The following is a 25,256-nucleotide window of genomic DNA, read 5'->3' on the forward strand; positions in this document are numbered from 1 at the left end:
TGCAGGTGTCACATGATTAGATGGAAGAAAGATGTGTTATCATAAGCGAAAGTGCTTTAATCTTTAACCAAAACCCTGTTAAATTGGCAGTGTTTCAAAGAAATAATGACATAATTCACGTAAGGATACAACATAAAACTCCAAAAACATGAATAATTATTAAACTGGATTTCCAATGATGGTACTGTATTTGTGCACCATGATTGACACAAAATGCAAATAAAATGATAGTATACAGATAATATACTGTTAAAACCAAAAGTTACTGTACATTTATTCACTATAAACTACAGAAACTTTAACTGCACACCCATTTACTGTTATAAACAGACATGACTGCTAAATAAATAACGCAAAATGAAAAATACAAAAAAGCAATCAAACACCAGTGCACACTAAAAAACATTAAATGCAACAAAAGTAAAGGTGATGTATTTACATTCAAGCCACAATAAATAAAATGCAATAGTTTGCTGTTGAGGTTTAAAACAGGAGGTTATTGATTATGATTTCAGATTATTACAGCACATCGTATCAGGAGACACGAGAAAAGACAGCTCAGTAAATCTGGAAGTGGGCCGAGGTGGTCCCATCCTTCCAGCACCGCAGGCTCTCAGTGATGGTGGAGCGGCACAGTGGACACGTCCTCTCCCGGTCGAACCACAGACACAGACACTCTTCACAGAACACGTGCTGGAGGGGGACAAAGACCAAGGGTCCAGAGAATCGTTGATTCTTTAAGAGGGCCGCAAAACACTGTTGTGTTTTTTGTTCCTATTTTCTTTGAAATTACGGTTGGAAATGACATCACAGTTTCTTCTATAATCTTTTAAGTGCTGGCCAGATTCTTACCTGACAGAGAAGGAGTACAGGGTCTCTGAAATCAGCCTGACAAATAGCGCAGATGTCACCTGCCTCGCTGCACTGCTGACTGCCTGCCCTCACCCCATAACTCTGAATGGAAGAGGAATATAGAACCACTTCAGATCCGTTTAAAGGAAATGTCAGCATATTCCTGAGTGCTGAGTGAATACTCGACTCTGACCTGGGAGCTGCACAGCATGACCAAGGCCTTGCGAATTGCAGACACACGGCCACAGATGTCAAAGGACTGCAAATTAGAACGAAACAGACCCATTTAGCATTAGCATCAGCAGATATGAGTGTCAGCTTGAGTCTGTCCGCAGAAGTTTCTTACAGCTTCATCATCATACATATTAGAAGCATCATGGCCCTCCATGTATCATTGTTCAAATTTTATACAGGAAACTGAACATCTAAAGAGCTCAGGTACCTATCAAAAGAACCTTCGAGTCACTGTCCAGAACTCAGGACAATGACGTGATGAAGGCTGTGTTATGATCCATGGCTGCATCAGAAATCAGCCAGTAAAGACTCCAGAAGTTTCACTATTTCAGGTTTCTATCTGACCCTTCACTCTGACTCAATGTTCCTAAAATGATACTGTTTCACGTAACAATAAAAAACGTCTCTCCAAATCTCTCCCACTTTTTCCTGGTTCTATCCACAGCTCACCAGAGGGCTTCTTTTAACATCTAATACTTTAAGAAGACATTTTTTTTCCACCTGTATTGATCATTATTTGCCGTCTAGGAGACAAATTTCAGTCACGCTCACAGTGGCCTTTAAAAACACTGGATATAAAAACAGTCACAGCCACGTGTGATGATGAGATCCCACAAAATACTCAATTTAGGTTATTTTGGTCATGCTACCTTACAAATACTGTAGATGATGATGAGCATTGCTCCCAGGAAGTAACTGTTGGAGGGGTCCTCCCCCACAATGTACTTGTACCACAGCTGGATTGGAACGAGGGCCCGGAACAGCTGGCTCAACTCCTCGAGCAGCAGATAAAATTTCCCCTAAACACAATAAATGAATTGCAGAACATTTCAGAGGGTGTTTTTACTATAAGTCAACCCACACATAGAGGGGTCGGAAGGAAAGAGCTGAGAATATCATGTTTATATCGTTTAAACCACAAATGCGTCATTGACAAATATCGCATCCTTAATCTTTTTTTCTTTATGAACAGACTGAAGAAAAACTGACTTTTTGGTGACCTTCAGAAGATCGTTGCAATCCAAAAATAGGATGTTATTCAGTAAAAAAAAACATTAAACTGAGGTATCTAAATGTCAGACATCACTAGACTTGGGAAAAGAAAATGAAGACATGACAGTAGGTTTTCGTTTTTTTTTTTCTATAGCTGTCCAAAAAAATACCCAAAAACACAGAAAGAGCTCCACAGCTTTGGGGGATTTTTCTATCTGTTCGAGAGCAGTGCTGTATTAAAAGCTTAAAACAGCACGCCTCCAGCCCAAACATGGCTGCTGTCCAGAGCTCCACACATTCACAGCAGTGCGCACAATTTCCTCCGACTGGAAGAAGGCCTGGCAGTGGCTCTGTCCACCTGCTACCCAGCGCCTGCATTAAACGCAGCCCTACAGGTGCTCGCTAGCTACACTTTAGAAAAGACCTCCCCTCCCAGGAAATAATCACAAAAATAACCAACTTCCACGCTGACACAAAGTGTGCTAAGTGCTTTGTGGCTGGTTAAAAACAGAGGCTAACGAAATGGGGGGAGTCTTGATTTTCGATGGTCCCCATGGTGTCTCAGCTTGCATAATGACTTTCCGGATGCCGGATGACAAAGATTGATGATTGTGGGCAAAGTGGCCCAAGCAGCCAGGGTTGGGAAGGGAGGAAGACCACTGCCAATCCATCTTCCTTATTGTTCTCCTATAACGTTACAGCCCACAGTGCTCATCACGCCCACGCAGAAACTGTCAAATCTAAAGTTTGGACTGCAGCCAAAGTGTTTGAGCGGGCCTTTCCGCTGGCTCCGTAAATGTCCGTTCTTATCCGTTTTTGAGAATTCAATCAATGCTAGTGGTTAACGAGGTTATCGGTGTATGCAGATTTGTTCAGAGTCATGTGATTACATTTGTGTTTTGATGCTGCAAACCAGGTCTGATCACAGTTCAAGTGGCAAAAGTGATGATACGTGAGCTAAGATTTACTTAGCTCCCTGCGCATGTCCTTGCACGGGTGTGTGCATGCGCGTGCATGTGAGTGGAGAGTACAGGTAATAACTCCAGGGAGGGATGACCTCACCTGAGCATCCCCCCTGAGGCTCAATGAGCTCAGTTGCTGGCTCCTGTGGTTGCGATAGGCCTGTGCGTCTGTTTATCAGTGGAAAATTTAATCCTAATACTTTTGTAAATCCCCCAACACCCCCCCCCCCCCCACCCATCTCGTCATCCAATGCACAATAGGTACTTCCGTGGCACCTGTAAGACAATCTGTAGGTGTCCGCTAGCGTAACATCCTCGGGGCAAATACGAGAGCTCACACTTGCCGTCAGTCAGAAGTACCGTCTAACAAACAGTCCCACTGTGACCCAGGAGAACTTTCTTTGCTTGGGGGAGAAGATTTAATATAGCTGAGCAAATTTTTGGATTAGAAAAAGTTTCCCAACCCTGATGGGGTTTGGTAAGGTAGAATGCAAATAAAGTAACAAATCAACTGACTTTATACAGAAAGTAGATGCATAAATGAATGTGGATTTGAACGTCCTACCCGGGATTTGAAGGCCAGAAGGATCTTCGGCAAAAACAAGACAAAGCATTTCAGGCCAATGGTGATGAACTTCAGCACAAAATCGGTGATGCCCACCACCCAGATCAGGTCAAAGAAGTCATAGCTGTTGAGGTTGGGTCTGGCAAATATGAGACTGGAGGGGGAAAAAACAGTTTTACAATCTTCCAGATGCAGAATTCAGACAGCAACAATGATGCAAATCATTCTGGGAATGGAATGATGGAATTAAAAAAGGATAGAAGGAAAAAAACTCACAGAACAACACCACAAAATAACACCGCCTGAAAGAAATAAAGTTAAAAAAAACACACACTTGTTCGCTTACATGATACAAAAAAAACAACAAAACATGATGTCAGAGGCCAAACAGGGATGACAGGTCCTGACACACTCAGCCAGACCAAAACCACAGCTTGCACTACCTGTTGTGCAGCTCCTCCTGACTAAACGTGTAGTAGACGTACACAATATTCCCTGCAAGGAAGATGATGATCCACAGAGCAACGAACACAGAGCGTTCCTCCTGAAATATCAGAGCTGGTTAGTATCCATACGATACAAAATACAATAAATAAAATTGCATTGCAATGTTTCTTTGCAAACAGAGTAAAACGATTAAAGGATTTAGCGTAAACTATTATCAGTCTGATCGTTTAATACGGCCGTTGAAAAAGAAAACGCCATTACCCGTAATGAGACCTGGTGCCGAAAGGTGGAGTTAGCGTAGGTGAAAGTGCTGGCTAAGCCAACAGCCACAGCGATCCCTGCAGCCCAGACATGCAACATCAGAACATCTGCACAAGACTTCAATTTCTGGATTTGTTTTGCTTGTGAACGTGTACCCAGTTTATGCTGAAAGCAGACTTTAGCCAACAGGATGAGAATGAAGGGGAAGCCCCTCTGCAGCCATGTGACCACTGCCTTCAGCTCAGACAGGGCCGGGGCCGGGGTGGACGGGTCCTCCTGGGCTTCCTCTCTGGAGGCGTGACGGTCGGAGGCAGCCGCCGTAGTGGCCTGCTGAAGCAGAGAGGAGGTCCTGTGCTGCAGAGGGTGGTGGTGAAGATGATGGTGGTGGTGGTGGTGATGGTGGTGCGGAGGAGGCCGAGGGAGGAAAGTCCCTCCCTCTGAGCAGTGGGTGCCGCCATCCTCTCTGGTTGATGAAGTCATCTGGAGGAAAACGTCTGGTGGAGAGCCCAGGACTAAGCCAGCTGCCTGGAACTGGGCAGAAGAAACAGAACCAGAGGGGACGCCCACCAGACCAGAAAAGATTTGCTGAGGTGAAGCAGGCGAGTCAGGCTTCAGGCAGTCAAACACGCCGCCCTCATCCAGGCTGCTCTCTGATCCGAGAGTCTGGCTCCGACTTCTGGATGAGTAACAAGAACAAACACGATATAACTCTCTCATATTCTACTAACTCTATTGTATTTTTTATTAAGAAAGATTGATAACCTTATATTCATATGATACTTGTATGGAGATAACCCTGGGACAACAAAGGCTGCTTTCCCTGCAGCATATTTGCGCCAAGGTAAATGTTGTTGTTGTTTGGTTGGCCTCACAATACTGAAACCATGGAACCCACCTATCAGAAGGCATGCCTTCTGTGTTGCTGCTGTGTCTCCTCTGCATGGCATACCGCTCATCACCTCATGGCCCAGCCCTGACGCAAATCAACATCGATGCCTCATTAACACCCGCGTACTTTTCACGATTTAGCGCTTTTCTTTTTGACTTGGCATGCGACATGGTGCAAAATAGCAACGGAAAAGACTTTACCTGAAGAAAAGAAATCCAGTCTCAGCTCCTCATATTCAATATTTAAGCTTAGCTTGTCTCCTGATGCTTCAAAGATGCTGCGGCGATCCGGCTGGGAAACTTCCGGTATGACGTCAGCGACGGCTCCGATCCACCAATCAGAGCGCGTCATCCACATCCGTAACATCCGCATTGGGATTTTGTTTTGCTAAGGTGGACGGCGAATTTCGCTGCATAAATATCACAATTGTATTTTCTTATGCGTAATACCGAACATTGCACAGTCCCTTGCTGCTGAGGAAACCAGAGTTATAGCACGTTGGTATGAATATGATTTATCATTAGCTTATGTGAGGCTGAAATGCTAACGCTGACGACAGCCAGCTAGCAGGCTAACAAAGCAGCGTTTTCTGATGACATGTAGCTTCCCGATCCACCAGTCTTTCTGTGTTCTGCTGTTTGATCAGTGATCCGTTGGCACTGCAAATGTATGCGGGCTACGTTTGCAGAATTTCGAGTGAGATAAACGTGAGCCGCAGCATGGGTTAAAAGTCAGTAACGCGGCTGTTAAGACACAATGTCAATGGTCTCAAGTGTCGGTTGGTACAGGTCATAACATTTAGGGTTATATGTCTATTCTGCATCGTAGACCGGGCACCTTTGCGTTCCGTTACCATAGAGACACGCATATTCGTGACAGGGAATTGTTTAACCGTGGAGGGTTGATGTGTTTGGCTGTCGCTGTCATCGGAATCCTCCCAAGAAAGCCATGCTATGATGGTGCTACGACGTTTGCTGAGAAAACGCTGGGTTCTGGGGGTCGTTTTTGGCTTGTCCCTCATCTATTTTCTTACCAGCACTCTAAAACAGGTAAAAAAAAAATTCTATCATTGAAAATGTTTACAATTTATTGATTTAAAGAACCTTCTCGGACCCAAACTGCCTTTTCTGTGTAAAATCTACAGGAGGAACGAACCATACGAGATCGTACTCTGTTAGAGGTGAGAGACTCGGACCATCGCATCCCCTGGAAAGTCCGTTTTAACCTGGGAAACAGCAGCCGGCAGATCACTCAGTGCAGAAACTCCATCCAGGGCAAGACGCTGCTCACCGATGAACTCGGTGAGCAGCGTCACCATCAGTCACCCGTCAGACTGATTTATAATGCTCACAATCCCTGTATTTGCTTTCTGCGTTGCAGGTTATGTTTGTGAAAGGAAAGACCTGCTGGTTAACGGCTGCTGCAACGTAAACGCTCCCAGCAGCCGACAGTATATCTGTAAAAGCTGCCTGGCAAACGGCTGCTGTAGCATCTACGAGTACTGCGTCTCCTGTTGCCTCCAGCCGGATAAGGTCATTTGTCTCCTCAAGAAAGTGTCCTTTTTATGTCCTGTCTTCTGCATTCATGTTGTAAAAGTTCTAAAATTCTTAGTTCTTAGTCCACTGTCTCCCAGTGTGTTTAATCAGTTTTTCCAAGAGCAAAATGAAAGTGATGAGCAAACTATAATCTGCAATTTTTCTTATCTGTGTGCCCTCTTTCAGCAACCCCTTCTTGAGCGCTTCCTGAATCGCGCTGCAGAAGGTTTCCGGAATCTTTTCACTGCTGTGGAGGATCATTTTGAGCTGTGTTTGGCCAAGTGCAGGACCTCCTCACAAGTAGGTTCACGAGATTTAGAAAACGCACGCGGACAGACTGTAGTCAATCAATTCAGATCTCCCGCATCAGTTTAAATGTATATTTTTCCGATTTCCTTGCATATGCATGATGTCATCTCCTGTTAGCATCCCGTTTAATTCTTTTTTTGGGGGGGTTGGGATTGTTTCAGAGCGTGCAACACGAGAACACCTATAGGAACCCCCAGGCAAAGTACTGCTATGGAGAGTCCCCTCCGGAGCTACTTCCCGTATGAAGTTTTAGGAACTTCCTGCACCAATTAAGAAGACACTATACTTTTCCTGCGATGAGAAAACCGAGCTTGAACTCTTGAACGGGCACTAGCCGTACTGTATGTGATGTTATTTACACTTCATAAGTGCGTAGAACTTTTCATACCTTTCATCCATGATGATCATTGGGTCCATGTTGGCAGCACATTAGTCCACTTCAGAATCAGCACACATCGGAACCTTTTAAAAGCCAGTAACAATGTTTTTTTTTAATGCTTTATGTAAAGCAAAGAATGTCTCGTGTTGGTGTATAATGCATATATGATTGTTATTTAATAAAAAACTGGTTGCATGTTTTTGTGGTTTGTATTTTTTTTTTTTAATGTAGGCGTTTAATCAGGCTAAATGTCCCATTTCAGTAAAAGGATAGTTGTCAGGCTGAATTTTTAGCATTTAAAGTAAACAGTAGATTAATGGACCATTGCAGACAGATGATGGACACATTAATCTTTGCTACAGCTGTTTTTTTTCTGTTGATGGGGCTCTGACAGACTTATTTCCATCCATCTGTCCGCAGGTCTAATCGTGCAACGGCGCCATTAAAGAGCATACTGGTTGTTCTCTGAAGGTGATTTTTATCAGCCTCTTTTTTTGTCCCTCCTCGGGCATCGTTGCCCACTCGGGATATGAGGCCAGAGCCAAACAATTAATCACCGTGAAGGCCGCGGAAACAAACTTGTAATTAAGACGTGTACTGGAGCCCCTTCTTGTTTGCTTCTGTGGCAAGTTGATTAATTACAATCACAGGAACAATCATTTGTGCAGAATATCCAGCTGACTCCGCCAAAGCTATGTGCCCCCTACCTAGGGTGGCCATGCGTGGGGATTTAAATGCCCCCGTTCAGACACTTATTTGTCCTCCTTTCTGACCTTGTACCTGAATGTTACGCAGCATAGTGGTTAATGTTGTAAGACTGTTGGTCTAACAAGAGTTTGGCAAAATTTGAATTATCACTGGTTCAAATCGTAACTGAGGCGACATGCGGCAGCTGCAGCGTTAACGGAAGGTCAATATGTCGAGAAGGCGGACCTCTTTTACTTTTGCTAAATGGTCAGAAGGAAAATGTGCTGTCTCGTGGTGTTTTGTCCTCACTGTCTTTTGGACAGCGACCTCTGTGAGCGTTTGGTCTCCTGGTACCTCCCTCTGCTACCAGAACTCCTTCCAAATGTGTGTGTTCATAAATACGATTTGTAAAATAGCATCAATAGAATTAAAAAACTAATTTGGACTATAAAAAACTAACTATAAATGCCTTTTATTCATAAAACAAAATGATGTCCTGTAAACAAGCGAAAATACTGTATGGAAATAAGGACAAAAACTTTTGCAAACAGTGAAACAGCTGCACTGTGAAGGTGTTTGTTAAGTAAATCTCATTCAACTCTTTATGGTTTTTGCATCAAAGTTCGTCTGCTCCGTAATTTTGTGCTCCAACCAGCTGATGTAAATTCCAGCAGTCTCCAGCAAGGTGTGACTCCACTGCTTCCTATCAAAATAAGTTATGGGTATTTTTGGTGGTGGTGGTGCTGGGGAGCAATCCCCTCTGAGAATTTGTTTTGCACACTCTTTCAGTAAGTTGGTCCTGAAGATGGAGTCCTTGAGTTCCTTGTGAAGGATGTAATTATGGGGATTCAAGTCCTCCTTCTGATCCTTCAGGATCTCTTTCAGGCCTTGAACCACAAACAGAAGAGAGCACTGAACATTTGTGCCATTGACAGTTGAGTTAGTTTGGACCTCGAGCTCAGAAAACCCAGGGGTCCAGGTCCCCAGGCTCTCCCCGTTGGCTCTGTCCTAGAAGAGAAGAGTAGAAGTTCAGCTCTCCAACAGGCGGCATCGTTGATAAATCTCTTAAAGCTAAAGTACGTAAGATTTGATGACATCTAGTGGTTAGAATCCAGAAATAAAAGATATTGGAAATTTCTGCTGCATTCAGATGTGTTTCAAATACTAAAGCTGATGTTTGTTCTTGGCTACTGATCATAGAGGAACATCATAGAGGACCCTCTAGAGGAGGACCCACATCACTATTTATGTAGCTCAAACCTGTCAATGTTCATTTTGAGTTGTTACGACTGATTAGCTTCAAAAACATGAGACGACTGACCTGTAAAGGTCGCAGAATTGCACATAATATGTGGTTTTAGCATCAATGACACAGCCGATTGCACATTTTTAAAAACCGGAGCTCGCTATGCAAGTGCTTTCTTGTTAGGAGGATTTAATCATTCAAGTATTTTAAATCCCAATCATCAAAGTGACATAGTTTTAGCGCCACATTTGCATGCACAGACCCATCAGTTACAAATGTCTGGACATTTTCTGCAAAATAGAATTAAAAAGAAAAGTTTTTTGGCACAAAACTTCATTGCTCCCAGTTCAGTTCTTCAGGGAACAGCGGAGGAAAGGCATCTTTGACGAAGGGTTCCAGATTTTACTCACGTAGCTGTTCAGGCTGAGTCTCAGGAGAGACTTGGTGAGGGTCGACAGGTCCTTCAGCTTGCAGGAGCCGGCGGCGGCGTGTTTGCTCAATGCAGTTCCTGCATCTGAACACTGCATCAGGACTCCCGCACACACAAACATAACCTGGAGAAAACCTGCCAATTTGGTTAAAAAAACCAATGCATGAGTTAGGAGGATTGTGCACCTGCTGATGAAAGAATGATTAATACCTGCTCTGTGATCCATTCTGGCTTGCAAAGAGGTCATTTAAACATTCCTGTTATGCAATTATGGCCACAAAAGTTTATTTATATGTATCTGCACATGAGAGGCGTGGAGGTGCTGAAGATAACCATCACTTATCTGCTGCCTCATCATTTCCTGGAAAGTGACAACCTTAATGAAAGGAAAGCCCATTCTGAGTTGTCTTTTCAGTCTGTTCCACTTAAATTCCGAAAATGATGGAAAGTGAACACTGAGATCCAGAGATATGAAAAGCTTCCCTTAAAGACAACCCCCCACAGTGAAGTCAGTCATTGTTCAGAGATGTATACGAAACCTCAATCAAGAAATCTGTTTACTGCTAGTACACGTTCATGTTAGTGGTCCATCTTTTGTATTGGATCCTTGAATCCCTCCTTGTACATTTGGGCCTTCTGTGATCAAGCAGGTGTATTATTGTTATTAATGGATGAAGGAACTGGAGTTCTTCTTTTGGACGTCTGCGTCACCTATTTGCTCTGCCAGCATGTGCAGCACTTGCTTCGTCCACTGCTTTAGCGACTTTAGGAGACCTCCTCTACAGTCCGGTGTTGGGAAGATTGGGAGCTGAAGTTTTAGGGCTACTGCTTGCACAAAAGAAGTGAGTTCAAAGAGAAAGGGAAGGCTAATGTGCATCAGAGAGCAGCTAAAGCTAGTTTCTGTTGCACACACACACATCCCAAAAGATCTGCAAGAACTTGCTCGGGGTTAATTCCCGGAGAGTTTGGGGATCTGGTTTGAGGCCTCCTCACAGATCTCCTCCGGAGCACCAGGACGAACGCTTAAAGACGACAGTGACATTTCTACAAATTCAGATAAAAAATGGCAGGAAGCCGACTTCCTGCAACATTCTCCCTTAGTTACTTGGTATTACCAATCTCTGCGGATGTGTCAATCGAAACCTCCATCAGGTGATTAAATCTGCCAGTTGATGGGGCACTTGTGGTTTGGTTGTGTGCAATTTTTTGAAACTTAGACTTTAATAAAGTACAAAGTGATTTAGGATCATTTTATCTTAACACAAAACAGTTGGATTCCTCAGGAGTCATTGAACACTTCTCTTTGTCTAATAGTTTATTTAATTCAGATGCTGATGATTAAATGATGAGATGACACTTTCAGAGGAAATCTTTATTAACTGAAGCAAGACACACAAAAAAAGAATACTTCAGTTTGTACAAATGTACCAAAGTTAACATTTACTGTAAGTGATGTTGACAAAAAACAGACAAACATGAACTTTATTGTGCAAATAACAATGTAAGACTTTGTGTTATTGACCTCTGGTAATACTAAGTTGAAAGAAAAGGCTGAGCTGAAACAAGTTGTTTTGATATTTAAGCACTTCCTGCACATTATTCTCCAAATCAAAGACCCTGATTTAACATAAATAACAATATTAATAATAATAATGTCATATTTTGAGGGCCTCTTCATGTTTTAAAGGAAAATACAGTTTCAGAGGATATTCTGTATCGAGAGTCCGAATCTCTGACATTGTGCTTGCAAATTTCAGTGTTGGAATATGTCTGCATGTGTGTTGTGTGTGTGTGTGAATGTGCAGGTGTGCAGCCCCACCAGAATCCCCAACCTCTTCCTCAGAGACACGTGGAGGGGGGGCTCTGGGTTTTTATTCTAAGGCAGGAGGTCTCGCAAACAAACAGCGCCTCCGGTGGTCAGTAGTTAATACTGCTGGTGACGCAGCGCTAGTCTAGGCGCGGGGTAGCTGTCTTCTCGAGCTGGCACAGTCAACCCCGGCCATTGGATCTGGAGTGGGGGGGGGGGTGTCACGCTGAACCAGGAACATCAGGGAATAACTCTGAAGTCAACTGGTGGCTGGTTCTTTCCTCTGATCCTGGAGCATGTCCACCACGCTCGCTATGTCCTCCTCTGGGACCTGAACAGTCCAGGAAGCTTGAAAGTTAGCTAACTGGAGGACACTTGATTCAAACCTCACAAATGCATCAATGTTTGACTTCTGTTTTAATTATTACTAAAGTGATAGCGGCATACTCACCAGAGCGTGATCGAAGCTGAAGGTGCTGATATAATACGCGGAGATGTCGCTCTCAGCGAGAGGCTGAGATATCTGTGCCACTATACCACACTCATCTACGAAGAAACATAGAAATTAGCAGACCGCTATCCTGGAGACGATGTGAGGACAAATACAAAGGTGTCTGAGAAAAAAAGCGGCGTTAACAACATCTGATTCCTTCTGTTCAAAACTTGTTCATGAAGACTGATTTTTTTTCCCCCTCCCATCTTGTTTTCAGAAGCGTTCCTCAATGCAAAGTTTGGTTGTATTTGGTTGAGTCTGTGTTTGTGAGCGCTTGTTCAGGAAAAACCCGCTCTGTGGTGCTGAGCGGCATCTTACCAAAACCCAGAGGTTGCCCCCCGATTCGGACCATCCTCCACAGCTCCCCCGAGGAGCTGGTGAACAGAAGATCAGCCGGGAAACTACAGACGAGAGATTAAAAACTTGGTTTTTGCCGAGCAACACACTGTTTGGCTTTAGGTTAATCTGTAACTGAGTTTAATTAAAAACAATATTAACCCAAATTAACTGACTCACTTCCCTCTGGTGCCAAAGGTGGAGGGAGTGAAGAATGAGGAGGTCCTACCGTGTCTGGGCCTCCGTGTCCATCACAAGTGAGATGTAGCCATCGATGAGGGAGAAGGAGAAGAACTTGATGCCCTGGCTTGATGGTGACCCCTCTTCCTCTTTTGGACTGAAGACCAATAAACACATTTGACGGTCAGAATCACAATCGCACAGAGCCGCCGTGTGCTGCCACCGTGTGGACAGCAGGGGAGCTGCAGCCACCTCTCACCTGTTGGAGTAGAAGAGGACGTCGATGAGCGTGGTGGCGATGGACGGCAGCGTGGCTGGATCCAGAGACATGACGCAGAACTGGTTCTGAGGGATGAGCACTGGGTGAACTGTAGGCTGGATGGCTGCAAGAGACCTGACTGTTTTACCAATGAAAACCTTTAAATAGAACTTTAAATAGAACTAGCACAGTCATACCATGACATCACCCTTTACTCACTCACCCATGTGACCCACACATTGATTTAATATGCAATAATGGAGCCACTAACATAGGTTTTTATTGAAAATTAGCATTGTTCCCCCAGATATAAAGTTTTGTGGGAAACTGGGAAACTTAATTAATCATTTCAAAAACAGCAAAATCATGCCGACGGGAAAGTGAGGAGTACCTTCTCTCCCGTTTTTCTGGAGTCCGTTGGAAACATCCTGAGAATGCACAGGGATGGACTCTCCTCCCACCTCCTTGAAGATACTGAATTCCTCCTCCAGTGTGCTGATGACCACAGATAAGTCACTCTCACGCACCTACAGGCGATCCAGGGTAAAAAGTTATCACGGGGAATATTTGTGTTGAAGGAGGATGATGTCATTAAATTTAAAGTGGCCAGAGTCCTTAAATCAGGAGAGCACTGCTTGAATGGCAGCAGGAGAGGAGCCCTACCAGGATGAAGTCGGTCTGATAAGTGGAGAGCATGAAGACGGAGACGTGCTGCTGCGCCAGAGGAGCGATGACGGACTTGGCGATTTTTGTCACCCCCACGGCCTGCGAGCTGCTGGACGCGTTGCCGTTGGAGACCACATTCAGCGGCAGCCAGATGGAGCCCTCCACCTTGAGATGCTCCGAGGGCTGGAGCTCTAAGTGTGTTAAAGAGGACACGTTGGTCATGTTTGCTACTTCTTTTTTTAAAATAAATGATGACAGTTTTAAATATTTTAAGGATGTTAGGAAATGATCAGATCTAACAGGTGATGTTCCTACACAGCATTACCAATATTCAGATTGCTCAGACAGATGACTCTTGGTTAATGTCAAAGTTCATGTGGCCAAAAATAAGCCAAAATATAAAGATAAGGGCCGTGCGCTTGAATCATAAGAGTCAAGTTCAGTGGGGGCAGGAAGCTGCAAAGGAAACTGCTATCTGTGGAGGAAGTAAACAAGAGGCCGAAAGTTATTTATGGCGGTTATTTGTGGTGATGAGCCCCCCAAATATAGTGTCTCCATCTTTAAATCGCGTCACGGAGGAAATAAGGTGTCAAAAAGCATCACGTGGCCACAAAACCTGCAGGTTCGGCTTTTATTCAGTGTCACAGCGACGTGAGCAAACGGCGCTATAAACCCTCCACGCAGCCGCTGTTCTGGCACCTAAACAAACGTTTACCTCTGAAAACAGTCAGGAACACGGAGAGCGAAGGAGACGAAGGCAAAGCACCCAGGGCTGATATCTGCCCTCCACGATGACCGGGACTACAGTTTGTGGTTATTCTGTATATTCTGCCTTGATCCTGAACTCTTGTGCACAGGTGCTGGTCCTTTCAGCCGTGTTAAACGGCGCTCTGTTTATCCCCAGAAAGGCCGAACGCTTCGCTTCCAATAGAGACGCTGCGCCCTCTGTGATGCTAATGCTAATTACGGCTCCACACGGCTAAATTATTCCTGCCGCGGGCTGATGACGGCCGAGATAAAAATCACTTAGAGAGTGGGAAGATCACCCTCCCAGACCTGTGAAGAGGACGAATGAAACAGCGTCTGCCTGGTGTTTCACCTTTGAACCCTTCCTCGTCGAGGACGGCGGTGTAGTTCTCTGGCGTCTCTGTCAGGCTGAAGAACTTACAGCTGAAACAGAAGAGAGAGGAACAGGTAAACAAACAGTGCTATTCATTCAATAACCAACAAAGTCTTCTTGTTTTTCTCATCTGGGTAGCTGGGAATCTCAGAAGGGTCGGCGCAGGGCCAGCGTGGCGCTATTGTCTGTAGCAAACGCAGGGTAAAGTGCCAAACTAGGGCATCGCTTTGGTTACCGACTGCAGCATTAATGGAGGGACCCTGCACCAATCATCTCTTAGCTTGAGAGTGGCCCTGCAGCTAAAGTCCAGCAGATGTTACCTGACCCACCATACCTACCCAGACAGTAACTTTACCCCCCCCCCCCCCACGTGGTCGCGCAGCTGGCATAAACTAAAATAAGTCTACAGCAGCACATGATACAAAGTGTGATTGAGAGGACTTAAACTTTACAGATGACGATGACAGACAGTCCCAATTCCAACCTAACATTTTAGGCTACATCTGTCTTTAAATGCTGCAATTACGCTTTACATTTATAACCTGAGTATCCCTATAAAGTGATCACCTCTGGTCTAAAGTTTCAGGATGGAGCTCAAAGATTAGTGTGCTCAAAGAGTCAGGAGTTTTCTTTGAATTCCTAAAAAGGAAGAGCTTTTTATCTCCATTGTCCTAAAAGGTGCGTTTGGAGCCACGCCTCCTTCTCCCTGTTCACTTTCTACAGCAGTGGCCTGAGCACAACTGCCAAAATCCCTACTCAGCAAAAAAGTAATCCCTGCCAGGGGATTGGACAGTTCCCTCACAGACGCAGCGAGAGGAGGCGAGGACATGAACCATCGGCTGGGCCGGTGAGCTCAGCAAGCTCCATTGTCCTCCTCCCCTCACTTCCTGTTGACCTTTCACCCCGGCTCAGTTTCCTGCAGGTGCTGTTTCCAAGCATCTAGTCAACCTTAAATTACATTACGTGTGTCTAGAGAACACGGTGGAGGCTTGTGTGATACACCTGTAACCAGAAGTGCGCCGACTGTTGCGAGACAACTGGAGGCCAATTCAAAAGCAGTGCAGGTGTTCGTACTGTAGCTAGAAAGTTCCGGGTTTTATTCCACGCTCAAAGTGCTGTAGCTGCCTGTTTGGGTGCCCTCCAGGGTCTTAACCTGGAGGCCCTAAACTGTCCACCAGGTGAGTGAGTGGTGTATTAAACCTTCTGATGCTAATGTGACCATGCTAACTGGACTTAGCAATTTGCGCAATCATCTCTGTGTTGCAAAGCTTGTGTGTTTAGGCTGCAGGAAAGTCGCCTCGGTCCACTTGGTATGTTTGAACAGCTTTATGGAGCCTGCGAGCGACCGCCGATCTCGATGCCTTCCGAAAACAAAATCCGCCCGATGAGGCGTGAAACAGCACGAAAACGACAGATGGAACACAAGTGAAGAACAGAGGAAGCGGCAGGTACCAAGGGAGCGGTGGAGCGGGGAGGACGACCAACAACTGGACTTTGATCCACCTGGGGGGATGTGACAGAGGAGTTTCTCTGATGCTGCAGCTGAGGAAACACGATAAGGCGCGACTGAGGCTTCAGCTTGGCGGCCGCGGCCCCCCCACAGCCACAGTGGGAGAGTGAACACGTCTGCTACCTTCGCGGCGTCCTACAAACCCCTCAGGGTTCTCACGGGCTGTTCTTTTTCCAGAACAATGGGCTCGGTGCTGTTTTTCTAGGAATCCCTAATTATCTGGGGGAGGGGGGGGCTTGTGTAAACACGGTGCGTGGAGGCCCTGACGGATCAGTGAAGCAGAAAGCGGAAAAACGACGAGTCTTCTGGCTCAATGAGGCATCTCTGTTCCAACAAGTGCTACTGGAAAAGCATCTGAAGGGCTCTGGAACCCCGAAAGCATGCAGGTCTCGTGTGTCCTCGGCCCAGAGCAGCTCAGACCTCCTTAAAATGCAACTGGAGACTCTCTGCAGACTTTCTCTGAGCCGTTCCTGCTGATGAGTTCCAGGGGCCTGAGAGAGGGAGTCGGCCAGTGGGGTCTCTGTGAACTCCCGTCCTTTCCACCGTCCCACAACCTGCATTGTCTTCACACAACAGAGAGAACATCCAGAATGGGCTATTTCGATGGCTCCGGGCACGCAGAACTAAACTATTAAGACAGGCGTGCATTTTGTCCTGGACACTGAATGCACCACGGGGCCGGTTCTTACATGCTGACTCACAAATTTGAAATGTTATGTGGTTTTGTTTCTCGTCGAAGACTCACGGTTGCCTTCAAACTGCTGACGCATCCACGCGGCCCCGGCCCATGTGTGCAGCACGGCTCTGGAAGCAGCCGGGCATGAATGGCCGGAGTGTCTGACAAGCGCCCGACAGGAAAGCAGATGAGGGCTTGAAAGATCAGAAACTTGAACGATTGGGCGAGTCGTGCTGCTTTTCTGATCAGCTTTGGACGCACTCAGGACACATGCAGCCACTTCTGTTTGGCCTTTTTCTTGCAAGTGTTTAGAATAAAAGGTTCTTAGTTTTGATCCTCCCATATGTATAGCAAATATCCATTTTTACAGTTTTATTTTGTTGTAAGCAAAAGATTATATTAGACCCAAGTGGCCGTTGCTCGTGTCCCTTTTTTTTTTTTTTTTTTTAAATAAAAATGTGATGTAAATTGGTCACAGGTTTAGAAGAAACCCCCCAGATGGAAAGAAGACTGATCATTTGTACCCTTCGAGGCTGAAAGAGATGCTGAGCGTCTCTATGTGGGGCAGCCAGAGAAATAAACAAGTGCATAACAATGAGAGGATATCCAGGGATTAACTGCAAAATGGCACTGATGCCGACATGAGATCCGGACAATTTGCACAATGAATGATGAGTTCGGAGGAGAGTCTGAAAGCCCGTGGATGAGTTTAAAGATATTCTCCAAAAAGAACCCGGTAGGTCTTTAATTAGAAACCCAACTGCAGCCGTTTTCAAGAAAAGCCCAAGTTCTGCAGAACCTGACAGACTGTTGCGAAACATGGAGGTGGAGAAGCACCTCAAAAGGTCTGTGGAAGTCTGCACAGGCTTCGGTGCGTCTGAGCCGGACATGCACAGACAAGGAGAGTCGCTGTGTAGCAGCTTAGCTCTTTTACAAGGTCCTTACCGTGTTCTGTTCCGGAGAAATATCAGCTTAATCAAGGGGTGTGTGAAATGAACCAGGCCGTTCTTGGATATGCTGGTGACCCGCAGCCTGTGGTCCAAAATGTGCAAGTCCATGCTGTCGGCGGGGTTATTTTCTTGTCGGCCCACACGAATCTCTGCGACGCTGGTCAGTGGAACACGGCTAGGCCGGAGTGATGAGGAGCATTGGCGGCTCGGAAGAACCGCGTCCCGCTGCGATCACCTCGCCGGGAGGAAAAAAACATCCGAGCGACGCAATCTGAATCCAGCCCATCAGAACTACTGTTTATTCAAATAAAAGGGCCAGTCCCCCGGACGACACACCCCCTCCTCTTAAAGGCGCAGCCGCTATTTAAATAGCTCGCGCGTGCCGCGGATGCGCGTGCGGTCATTTCCGGTTTTGGTGGCGGTGATGGTGAACTGGAGACAGATGAGGGCAAACATTATTAAATTAAATTAAATCATCGATGATTTATGTTTTGTTTTTTTGTTGTTTTTTTTTTAGCGGAAATGCTTCTTTGGAAAATAGATTGAAACCTTTAGTTCCCTCTTTAGTTCCCTCTTTTATTTGGAACTCTGAGTTTTAACAGCAATGGCCACATTGGTCACCTTTTCATAAGAAAAGCAAAAACAAAACAAGTACAAACAGCTTCAGACCACGGTGACTATTTTAACATTAAAATGATCACATATGTATTCCTGAGGTATCATAATTTTTTAACCTTCCTTTGCTAACTGCAAAGTGTAATGAGGGAGACTTATGTCCAATCGTCACGGTGATAAAAAGAGAACAGACTCAGATATGTTCTGTTAACACAATTCAGAATAAAACCAAGAAGGTAAAAAAAACCTCATTTAACCAGTCAGCCTGGACACGCACAGGTTAAACGTCTTCAAACCCAAGCTGATCGTAGTGCAAAGGCCTGAATGGAAAACATTTCATACGCGAGTGAACCTGAGATGAATCTGAGGGGCTTTTATCCAAGAGGTGCCCCAGGTTTCAGTCGGCCTACTGCAAAGGTGAACTCTTGGTGGGAATCAATATTTTGGATTCCATTCTTTTGATCAAAGCCTCTGCACACAGACAGGGAGAAACAAGTCAAAGCTTAATTGAGAAGTGCACACAAAGAGAATAAAACATCCAGCTGGTGCAACATTGGTCTCTGTTGTATTAAATCCTTTTGTACTTCCTGATGTGTCATTTGATGGCCTACGTTGGGATACATGTTAGACGAGCTCAGCGAGTCCTCTACTTCCTCTCCTGTCCTAGAGTGGAGGCTCCTTCTGCTCTCCTACCTGACCAGGAAGTGGTAACGTGGCAAACGAGCCATCTTGTACAAATAGAGCTGCTAGCATCGGTGGAGCGTTGGAGCAGAAATCCTAATAACACCTCGGGAAATGTAACCTCGAAGGTAGCCGATGTGAAGAATAACATTTCAGATAGGACGTGTGCAGCTCTACACCGACGACTCGCCTGAAGCCATGATGATGGAGTCTGTTTGTTTTAAACACAACCGGAGGGTTTGCATGTGTAATACCTGTGTTATACACGTTCACATCCCATCCCTCCTTCAGCCAGGCCGTGTTCCTGGTCTCCTCTCGGGACTGCAGGCTTTCATAAGCTGGAAAACAGCACAACCCGGAGATTTAAGACAGTCGCGTCTAATTAATAGCAACAGTTCCATCTAGGGTTAAGACTTGCTAAGGCGGGAGAAAAGAGAACATCTGGCCTTTTAAAATGAGAGGAACCAGGCGGGCAAAAAGGATTTCATAAGGGATCTAAAGTACTTTATGATGCGTGTACAATCAAATCAGGGAACGTTCAGACATGCGGTATTTTCTGTTTACTTTACGTCATCACATGTTTCTGTCTTGAGCTGAGGGTTAAAATTGTAACGTCGCTACCAGAGAGAACAGACATTCTTTGTGCTGCACCGATTACATCAGCACACAAACGTAACACACGGTTAAAAACAACGAATACCGGTGACGGCGTGTAAATTCAAGTGGAGTCAGATGCCAAACCTGATATAACAAAAGGCTTGAACCTCACCCCACAAATGATAAACAACATAGAGGTGGCCGATCTGAGAGAAGAACCCGCCTACGGCTTCGTTGTTTTCCTGTCTGTGTCTGATGGCCCTCGCCCTGGTTTACACACATGGCATCAGAGAGGTGTGAGGATCACCACCACATTTGGACCAAGGGATGATCTGACGTTCACATGACAGCGGGTCATAGGATACAAGTCGGGCCTCACCAATGGTTTCCCCATTCGATCATAGTTCCTGGCTGAAACGGGGAGAAAGAGGGCCGGCATTAGCATTGAAAACACAACTATTAGGCCTGAGAACACAAACAGATATGCTGTCTCGTAACAATTCTGGCTCATACCGGCCCTCAGAGTTTCATCATAGCTCTGCTGGTGCATTCATGCATAAGTGAGGGTCAATTCCAGATGTTGTGAGCTCCAAAGTCAAAATTGAATGGAAAAACACATGAAATCTTCTTATTCGCAGCAGCATTAACTATATAGTAGAACACAGAGCCGACATGAAGAGCTCAACTCTTCTGCGGGTCGATACCTTGAGGTGATAGCTGCGTAATTCATAGATGTTGGGTCCCGGTCGTGGCAACGGTTCATTCCAGAAACTGAACTCCAAAAGGAGCTGATTTCGCCTTGAAATAAGCATTTTTGCCCTTTCTTTCCGAAACTCCATGTACTCCTGAGGAAAGAAAAAACCCCTTCAATTAAAAATGTATTCAGGCTCCAAACTTTTCTCATGTTCCAGAGATAAATGACACATCTCTACTGTGAATATCTCTATTGTGGAAGGCTGAAAACATGTGAACCTTGTTGTTTTTCAGCTTCACCAGACAGTCTGTCAGGGCTGGGTAGCCTCCTCTGTACCTCCACAGATGCACTGCAGACACACACCAGCAGAGGTCACTGCAGCACCGGGTTTGAGCGGCGCTGCTTCGACAGGAACGACAGGAGACGTCATCCAACCCACACAAGGTATATTATGACATCCACATCTGGAAGCTTCTCTACCCGTCCCTACATTACCGTCTGACTCTATGTAAAGGAATTACAACCAAACTGCCGCCTCCGTAGATTAAGAAATTAATCCATTCACTGGAACCTCATACTGAAAAATGATTTCAGCGCTCAGTGCAGAAAGTGATGTTGTTTATGAAGCAGAGGTATTTTCTGCCGTCCTTTCTGTTTACCTGCTTGATCCTGCTCCCCGTACCAGGTGGTCCAGCTTCCAACCACCTCACATGGGTAGTCTTTGTCCTGATGCAGTTTATTTTGCACCTCGGCCCTGAGAAAGTAAAAAAAAGCCATTGGCCATTCCCCCCCCCCCTTATTGCAGATGCGACTGAAGTGCTAAAAAGTTAGATTTGAAAGACCGGCAACAAGTCGACGGGCGGTCGAGTGATATTAAAATGTGGCTGCGCTCACTCTAGATTTTCATACGCTTCCAGGCAATCCGGTTTGACGTTGTGGACTGAAAGAAAGCCAGAGCAGAGAGGCCCATTTCAATTCAACAAAGTAATTTCACACTGCAATTCAGAGGAGACTTCGATATCCAAAACAGATTCACTTTCAGTAGGTTATGGGTTACGGAGGATAGCGTTCGAAATGAAACCCCTACAAGCTGAAATTGATGCAAAAAGAAGGATCAAAGCTGCATGAGGGTGATGGAATTCTCGAAGGACAGACACACGGATCACTGCAACCTCCAAAGACAGAAATAGCTGTTTCAATCTTGCAAAACTTCACAGGCCGGATGCGTTACGCCACTACAGAGTAAGCTGCCGCCGCCGCTGCCGTAATGCTAGCTGCTAACAGAAGCTTCTGGTTTCCTTTTGGCTCAAATAAGTCTGGAATGATTTAATGAACCGGTTTGTGCAGAGGCAGATACGAGGCGGCCTGCGGAGACTCAAAACAGCACATTTCATTAGGAACAAAACACAACTCTATCATATTCAATGACAATTGGTGTCCTGGGACCCATATTTCAGAGATGAGCTCCGTGAGGAAGGATCCCGTCAGCATCGGAGTCTGGCGCCACTTTATAAATGGACCACCAGCAGCTGCTGGATCAGTGAGATGATGTGACATGAAGGTGCCTCTGTGCTCGAAGGGTAAATAACCGTCTAAATGCCTCCGTGGCTGCTAAATGTTTTTGGCCTTGGAAACAATTCAAACGTTTAGACTTTTCCCTATTTTAACCTCAACTTTTTAAATCTACTATTGGATCAGTTATAGACACATGATTGGCCCCGCCATCCACTTCCCACACACACACACACACACACACACGCACACACACGCACACACACACACACACACACACACACACACACACACACACACACACACACACACGTACTGCTATCTTTATGAGGTCTTTCATAGACATAATGCATTCCCCAGCTCCTTATCCTAGCTCAAACCATCCCAACTAACCCACCCCACCCCACCCCAACACACTCACACACACACACACACACACACACACACACACACACACACACACACACACACACACACACACACACACAACACTTAAAACCAATTCTAATTTCTTTAAAGTTTCCTGGACCAGCCAAATACTGTATGTCCTCACTTTCCTCAAATGTCCTCTGCAGAATTAATATTTCGGTACTCAATATGTAGCAAGTACAAGAAAACACACACACACACACACACACACACACACACACACACACACACACCAATGGTGAGAAGAATCACTGCAGAAAGGCCTTGAGCCAGGAATCAAGCACAGAAGCTTCCAGCTGAAGGGAATGTGAATGAGCTAAGCAGAACATAAAACACCCCACAATCACATTAATGAGGTTGGAATAATAATGGTACTGGATTACTACAAAGCAAAGTGTTGCTTACATTGTATTTTGTAGAGGCTGCTGGTCTCTTTCTTTGACAGCAGGTTGGAGTGGGCATCTTTTCTGGCATGGACTTTGTCCCCGCTCAATGACAACCTCCTACACAGAACCAAAATGAAAGCCGGTTTAACACAGGCTCAAACAAAACACAGAGACTTTAGCAATAAATGCAGTTCTAATGGACGGGGTCTCCAAGATGGACACCGCATTGTCCTTTCATGGGAAAAATACGCATATTGTGTAAGTGAGTGGGCTGCCTGTCATCGTTGCTGATCTTTGTTACATCCATGGAGTGGATAATAACAGGAATATAAATCACAGAAAGACCCCTCACTGCAATCCAACAGGTTCCAAAAAGCATATGAATCCTGAAAACAAGTTCTCGTCCTGCCTTAAGAAAGTGGAAAAAACATGAACGCAGGAAGAACTTTGAAGAAATTGTCCATTTATTTGCTGTGTAAAACTGCATCCAAGTCCAAGGACATGTTCATGAATCCTAAAGCAGAAAGCTGCTTCAATGTGAACTAACCTCATTTTCTCAGCTGAGCCTCATTTAAGATTTTACAGACAATCTGTAATTATCATATTTTGGCCAAGAACAGTTCAAAGAGAGAGGCCGGTATGAAAGGATTATAGCGATGTGTTGAACATATGATAACTTGTAGCCTGCGTTCAAGGCCGTCTTTTAAACACTTTCTAGTTTCTAGTTTTATTATTCTAAAATCCACAAACATTGAAGGTCACCGAGACTTTGTTTTAATAATCTTATGGGCCAGTGGGTTTAATTATGAACTATAATTAGAAATTTCAAGTTAATTCCCACATGGTTCACTCGGTTGCAGTACACAAGAAATAAGGGAGCAGGAAAAGGTAAAGACTTGATTTAGAACAGAGCAGAACACAAGAAAAATCTGCAGTGTCTGGAAAAACAAGACGTTAATGGTGGCTTCACAGGACAAAGGTCAGATTTCCAGCAAATGATTACAAAAGATGTGTGTTGATCACTAAAGCAAATAGTGGGACTTCTTCATGCTCCTTAGCATTATAACAGGGAGCTTTTGAAGACACTTGAGTGTTTACATTGAGTGAATCACGGCTAACAACACGTCAACAAGACTAACATGTTTGACAAAGAAAGAAAATAGCAGTCAAATGTGCTGAGCGTTCAGATGGAAGAAGCAGACAGACAGGATGTTACAGAGGGATCCAATATGCTAACGTTAGCTATGGTTAGGATAAATATGAGGTCTTTACCTGGCCGCCTGCTGAGGACTTGCAGAAAGTCTGCACAGTATTTGTGCTTTAGACCTTAAAGAAATGGCCTTCGCCATGCTGCTCCGCTACGTTAAAACACGTCCTGCACCACACTGGGCAAGTTAATGTTTAACCTCCCCATCCAGGGCCGGCCCTAGCCAAGCAAGATTTCAAGTGGGGGCCCCACCATCCACTAATAACCGTCCTCAAACATGCAAATAGGTAAAATAAAACGCAATCAATGCAAACACTAGTAACAACTGTTATTTCTTTCTATTATTAGCTCATGTGAGAGCTAGCATTTGTTTGTTAGCAAAATAACGTGTAAAGTTTTGAATGAATTCTAGTTAAAAAATGTTGAGAAAAGCTCATTAAAATTTGGAGATAATCCGGAGGAACTTTGACCCTTAATCTTCCAAAGATCATAGGTCAAGACTATCAAAGTAGAGGGACACTAAATGTTAGATCCATTATATTAAAGTTATCTCTTATTTGCTTTCACCTTGTTATATTCCTTATTCTTGTTATATTGTCTCTCATTATTTAATGTTTCTTATTATTTGCCAATGCTTAATGTTCATGATGCTTGATATGTCAACTCGAACTTCTCTGGTCGAGGGCGACAGAAATGCGGTGGCTGTTGGAGAAGTGGCCTTGACTGGAGACAGAGCTGCAGAGCATGACACAGGAGATGTTCTCTTAATCTGTCTGATATAGAAGAATGTGCTGTTTGTGAGCTAAGCTAATCAAAACGGTGAAGGCCTACGTATAATCTCACCATTATGATTTACAGTCTCTTGCTCTGTTGGAGACCTGCTATCTTGTGTTTTCCCCCTCCCTTAGACACATTTGACTTCTGTAACTAGGGACCTCCTAATCTCAATAAAACAAGGATGGCGGGAGGTGTGCGTCAGAACGTGTTGGAGATCTGTAACTGAGCACATCTCCCCGTTCTCCTTGCAAGTAAAATTCAAACTGTTGTCTTTGCCTCATTTGTGTTTCTCGTGTTTCAGGTTGTTTGAACCTAACACTAAAGCATCCGTCACTGCTGTGTAACCTTGACTACTGCACATATATGATGGAAAAGGTCCCGCATTCACTGATAGGAATTTTCAGTCTACCACATATAATGTGTGACAACTGAGCTTGGGCAGAAGCCAATCACAACGGTTGGCACTGTGACGTGGAACCAACCTGAGGTGTCACATTTCAGAGACTCAAGTGATAATGAACGATCTGCCTCTGACTTCTTTAACTACATTTTTGGGGGCTGCGACTGTTGGC

The 25,256-nt window shown here is 44.8% G+C and overlaps 5 protein-coding genes across 12 annotated transcripts; 1 reads left to right on the plus strand and 4 right to left on the minus strand.

Moving 5' to 3' along the window:
• Nucleotides 1-38: 38 nt before the first annotated feature.
• rnft2 (ring finger protein, transmembrane 2) lies at nt 39-5,555 on the minus strand. Of its 2 annotated transcripts, none has more exons than XM_029829148.1 (10): nt 5,404-5,555; nt 5,210-5,287; nt 4,470-4,990; nt 4,315-4,391; nt 4,092-4,150; nt 3,607-3,760; nt 1,737-1,886; nt 1,046-1,111; nt 853-954; nt 39-693 (listed from the first exon to the last, which is right to left on the minus strand). In XM_029829148.1, exons 2-10 carry the CDS (start codon nt 5,254-5,256, stop codon nt 559-561), a joined length of 1,311 nt encoding a protein of 436 aa, XP_029685008.1. In that variant the 5' UTR covers nt 5,257-5,287; nt 5,404-5,555; the 3' UTR covers nt 39-558. The 2 variants fall into 2 exon arrangements, with proteins under 2 accessions (XP_029685008.1, XP_003975151.1); XM_003975102.3 differs by having other exon boundaries at nt 4,050-4,150; nt 5,404-5,554.
• Nucleotides 5,556-5,563: 8 nt separating this feature from the next.
• Nucleotides 5,564-7,625, plus strand: spring1 (SREBF pathway regulator in golgi 1). Its single transcript, XM_003975101.3, has 5 exons — nt 5,564-6,252; nt 6,348-6,504; nt 6,584-6,735; nt 6,925-7,038; nt 7,209-7,625. The coding sequence occupies exons 1-5, from the start codon at nt 6,157-6,159 to the stop codon at nt 7,290-7,292; spliced, it is 603 nt and encodes a 200-aa protein (XP_003975150.2). The 5' UTR covers nt 5,564-6,156; the 3' UTR covers nt 7,293-7,625.
• A 990-nt stretch (nt 7,626-8,615) lies between these two features.
• LOC115247618 (uncharacterized) lies at nt 8,616-10,036 on the minus strand. Its single transcript, XM_029829918.1, has 3 exons — nt 10,000-10,036; nt 9,770-9,924; nt 8,616-9,121 (listed from the first exon to the last, which is right to left on the minus strand). Exons 1-3 carry the CDS (start codon nt 10,034-10,036, stop codon nt 8,708-8,710), a joined length of 606 nt encoding a protein of 201 aa, XP_029685778.1. The 3' UTR covers nt 8,616-8,707.
• A 1,110-nt stretch (nt 10,037-11,146) lies between these two features.
• On the minus strand, nt 11,147-18,130 carry castor1 (cytosolic arginine sensor for mTORC1 subunit 1). 6 transcript variants are annotated; one of them, XM_029829824.1, is made up of 9 exons: nt 17,782-18,130; nt 14,630-14,700; nt 13,528-13,721; nt 13,256-13,391; nt 12,871-13,003; nt 12,655-12,765; nt 12,408-12,490; nt 12,048-12,142; nt 11,147-11,960 (listed from the first exon to the last, which is right to left on the minus strand). In XM_029829824.1, the coding sequence occupies exons 1-9, from the start codon at nt 17,892-17,894 to the stop codon at nt 11,856-11,858; spliced, it is 1,041 nt and encodes a 346-aa protein (XP_029685684.1). In that variant the 5' UTR covers nt 17,895-18,130; the 3' UTR covers nt 11,147-11,855. The 6 variants fall into 6 exon arrangements, with proteins under 6 accessions (XP_029685684.1, XP_029685686.1, XP_029685683.1 ...); XM_029829826.1 differs by having other exon boundaries at nt 12,871-12,988; nt 17,782-18,125; XM_029829823.1 differs by having other exon boundaries at nt 12,655-12,762; nt 12,865-13,003; nt 17,782-18,125.
• Nucleotides 18,131-18,341: 211 nt separating this feature from the next.
• nipsnap1 (nipsnap homolog 1 (C. elegans)) lies at nt 18,342-24,103 on the minus strand. 2 transcript variants are annotated; one of them, XM_011615963.2, is made up of 10 exons: nt 23,973-24,103; nt 22,720-22,817; nt 21,268-21,313; nt 21,033-21,127; nt 20,652-20,722; nt 20,384-20,524; nt 20,059-20,090; nt 19,852-19,946; nt 19,337-19,420; nt 18,342-18,872 (listed from the first exon to the last, which is right to left on the minus strand). In XM_011615963.2, the coding sequence occupies exons 1-10, from the start codon at nt 24,047-24,049 to the stop codon at nt 18,808-18,810; spliced, it is 804 nt and encodes a 267-aa protein (XP_011614265.1). In that variant the 5' UTR covers nt 24,050-24,103; the 3' UTR covers nt 18,342-18,807. The 2 variants fall into 2 exon arrangements, with proteins under 2 accessions (XP_011614265.1, XP_029685687.1); XM_029829827.1 differs by having other exon boundaries at nt 18,729-19,420.
• Nucleotides 24,104-25,256: the final 1,153 nt, after the last annotated feature.

This window comes from Takifugu rubripes, chromosome 21, assembly GCF_901000725.2.
Source record: "Takifugu rubripes chromosome 21, fTakRub1.2, whole genome shotgun sequence".
In the NCBI taxonomy this organism is placed as follows: domain Eukaryota; kingdom Metazoa; phylum Chordata; class Actinopteri; order Tetraodontiformes; family Tetraodontidae; genus Takifugu; species Takifugu rubripes.

Excerpts from the sequence above, each read along its gene's own strand:
- LOC115247618 (XM_029829918.1), bottom strand. The coding sequence starts at position 10,036 with ATGACCTCTTTGCAAGCCAGAATGGATCACAGAGCAG. Across the intron at positions 9,925-9,999 it reads CAGAATGGATCACAGAGCAG|GTTTTCTCCAGGTTATGTTT; the intron begins GTATTAATCATT and ends CCAAATTGGCAG. Across the intron at positions 9,122-9,769 it reads GACTCAGCCTGAACAGCTAC|GACAGAGCCAACGGGGAGAG; the intron begins GTGAGTAAAATC and ends CTTCTCTTCTAG.
- nipsnap1 (XM_029829827.1), bottom strand. The coding sequence starts at position 24,049 with ATGGCGAAGGCCATTTCTTTAAGGTCTAAAGCACAAATACTGTGCAGA. Across the intron at positions 20,525-20,651 it reads TGAAGCTGAAAAACAACAAG|GAGTACATGGAGTTTCGGAA; the intron begins GTTCACATGTTT and ends TTCTTTCCTCAG. Across the intron at positions 19,947-20,058 it reads ATCGAATGGGGAAACCATTG|GGCGAGGGCCATCAGACACA; the intron begins GTGAGGCCCGAC and ends TGTGTAAACCAG.
- castor1 (XM_029829823.1), bottom strand. The coding sequence starts at position 17,894 with ATGGACTTGCACATTTTGGACCACAGGCTGCGGGTCACCAGCATATCC. Across the intron at positions 13,722-14,629 it reads CGACGAGGAAGGGTTCAAAG|AGCTCCAGCCCTCGGAGCAT; the intron begins GTGAAACACCAG and ends TAACACACTTAG. Across the intron at positions 12,763-12,864 it reads GTCCTCTTCTACTCCAACAG|TCCAAAAGAGGAAGAGGGGT; the intron begins GTGAGAGGTGGC and ends ATTGGTCTTCAG.
- spring1 (XM_003975101.3), top strand. The coding sequence starts at position 6,157 with ATGATGGTGCTACGACGTTTGCTGAGAAAACGCTGGGTTCTGGGGGTC. Across the intron at positions 6,736-6,924 it reads GTTGCCTCCAGCCGGATAAG|CAACCCCTTCTTGAGCGCTT; the intron begins GTCATTTGTCTC and ends GCCCTCTTTCAG. Across the intron at positions 7,039-7,208 it reads AGTGCAGGACCTCCTCACAA|AGCGTGCAACACGAGAACAC; the intron begins GTAGGTTCACGA and ends GGATTGTTTCAG.
- rnft2 (XM_003975102.3), bottom strand. The coding sequence starts at position 5,256 with ATGCAGAGGAGACACAGCAGCAACACAGAAGGCATGCCTTCTGATAG. Across the intron at positions 4,151-4,314 it reads GGCACCAGGTCTCATTACGG|GAGGAACGCTCTGTGTTCGT; the intron begins GTAATGGCGTTT and ends CTGATATTTCAG. Across the intron at positions 3,761-4,049 it reads CAGGAGGAGCTGCACAACAG|TCTCATATTTGCCAGACCCA; the intron begins GTAGTGCAAGCT and ends TTCCCCCTCCAG.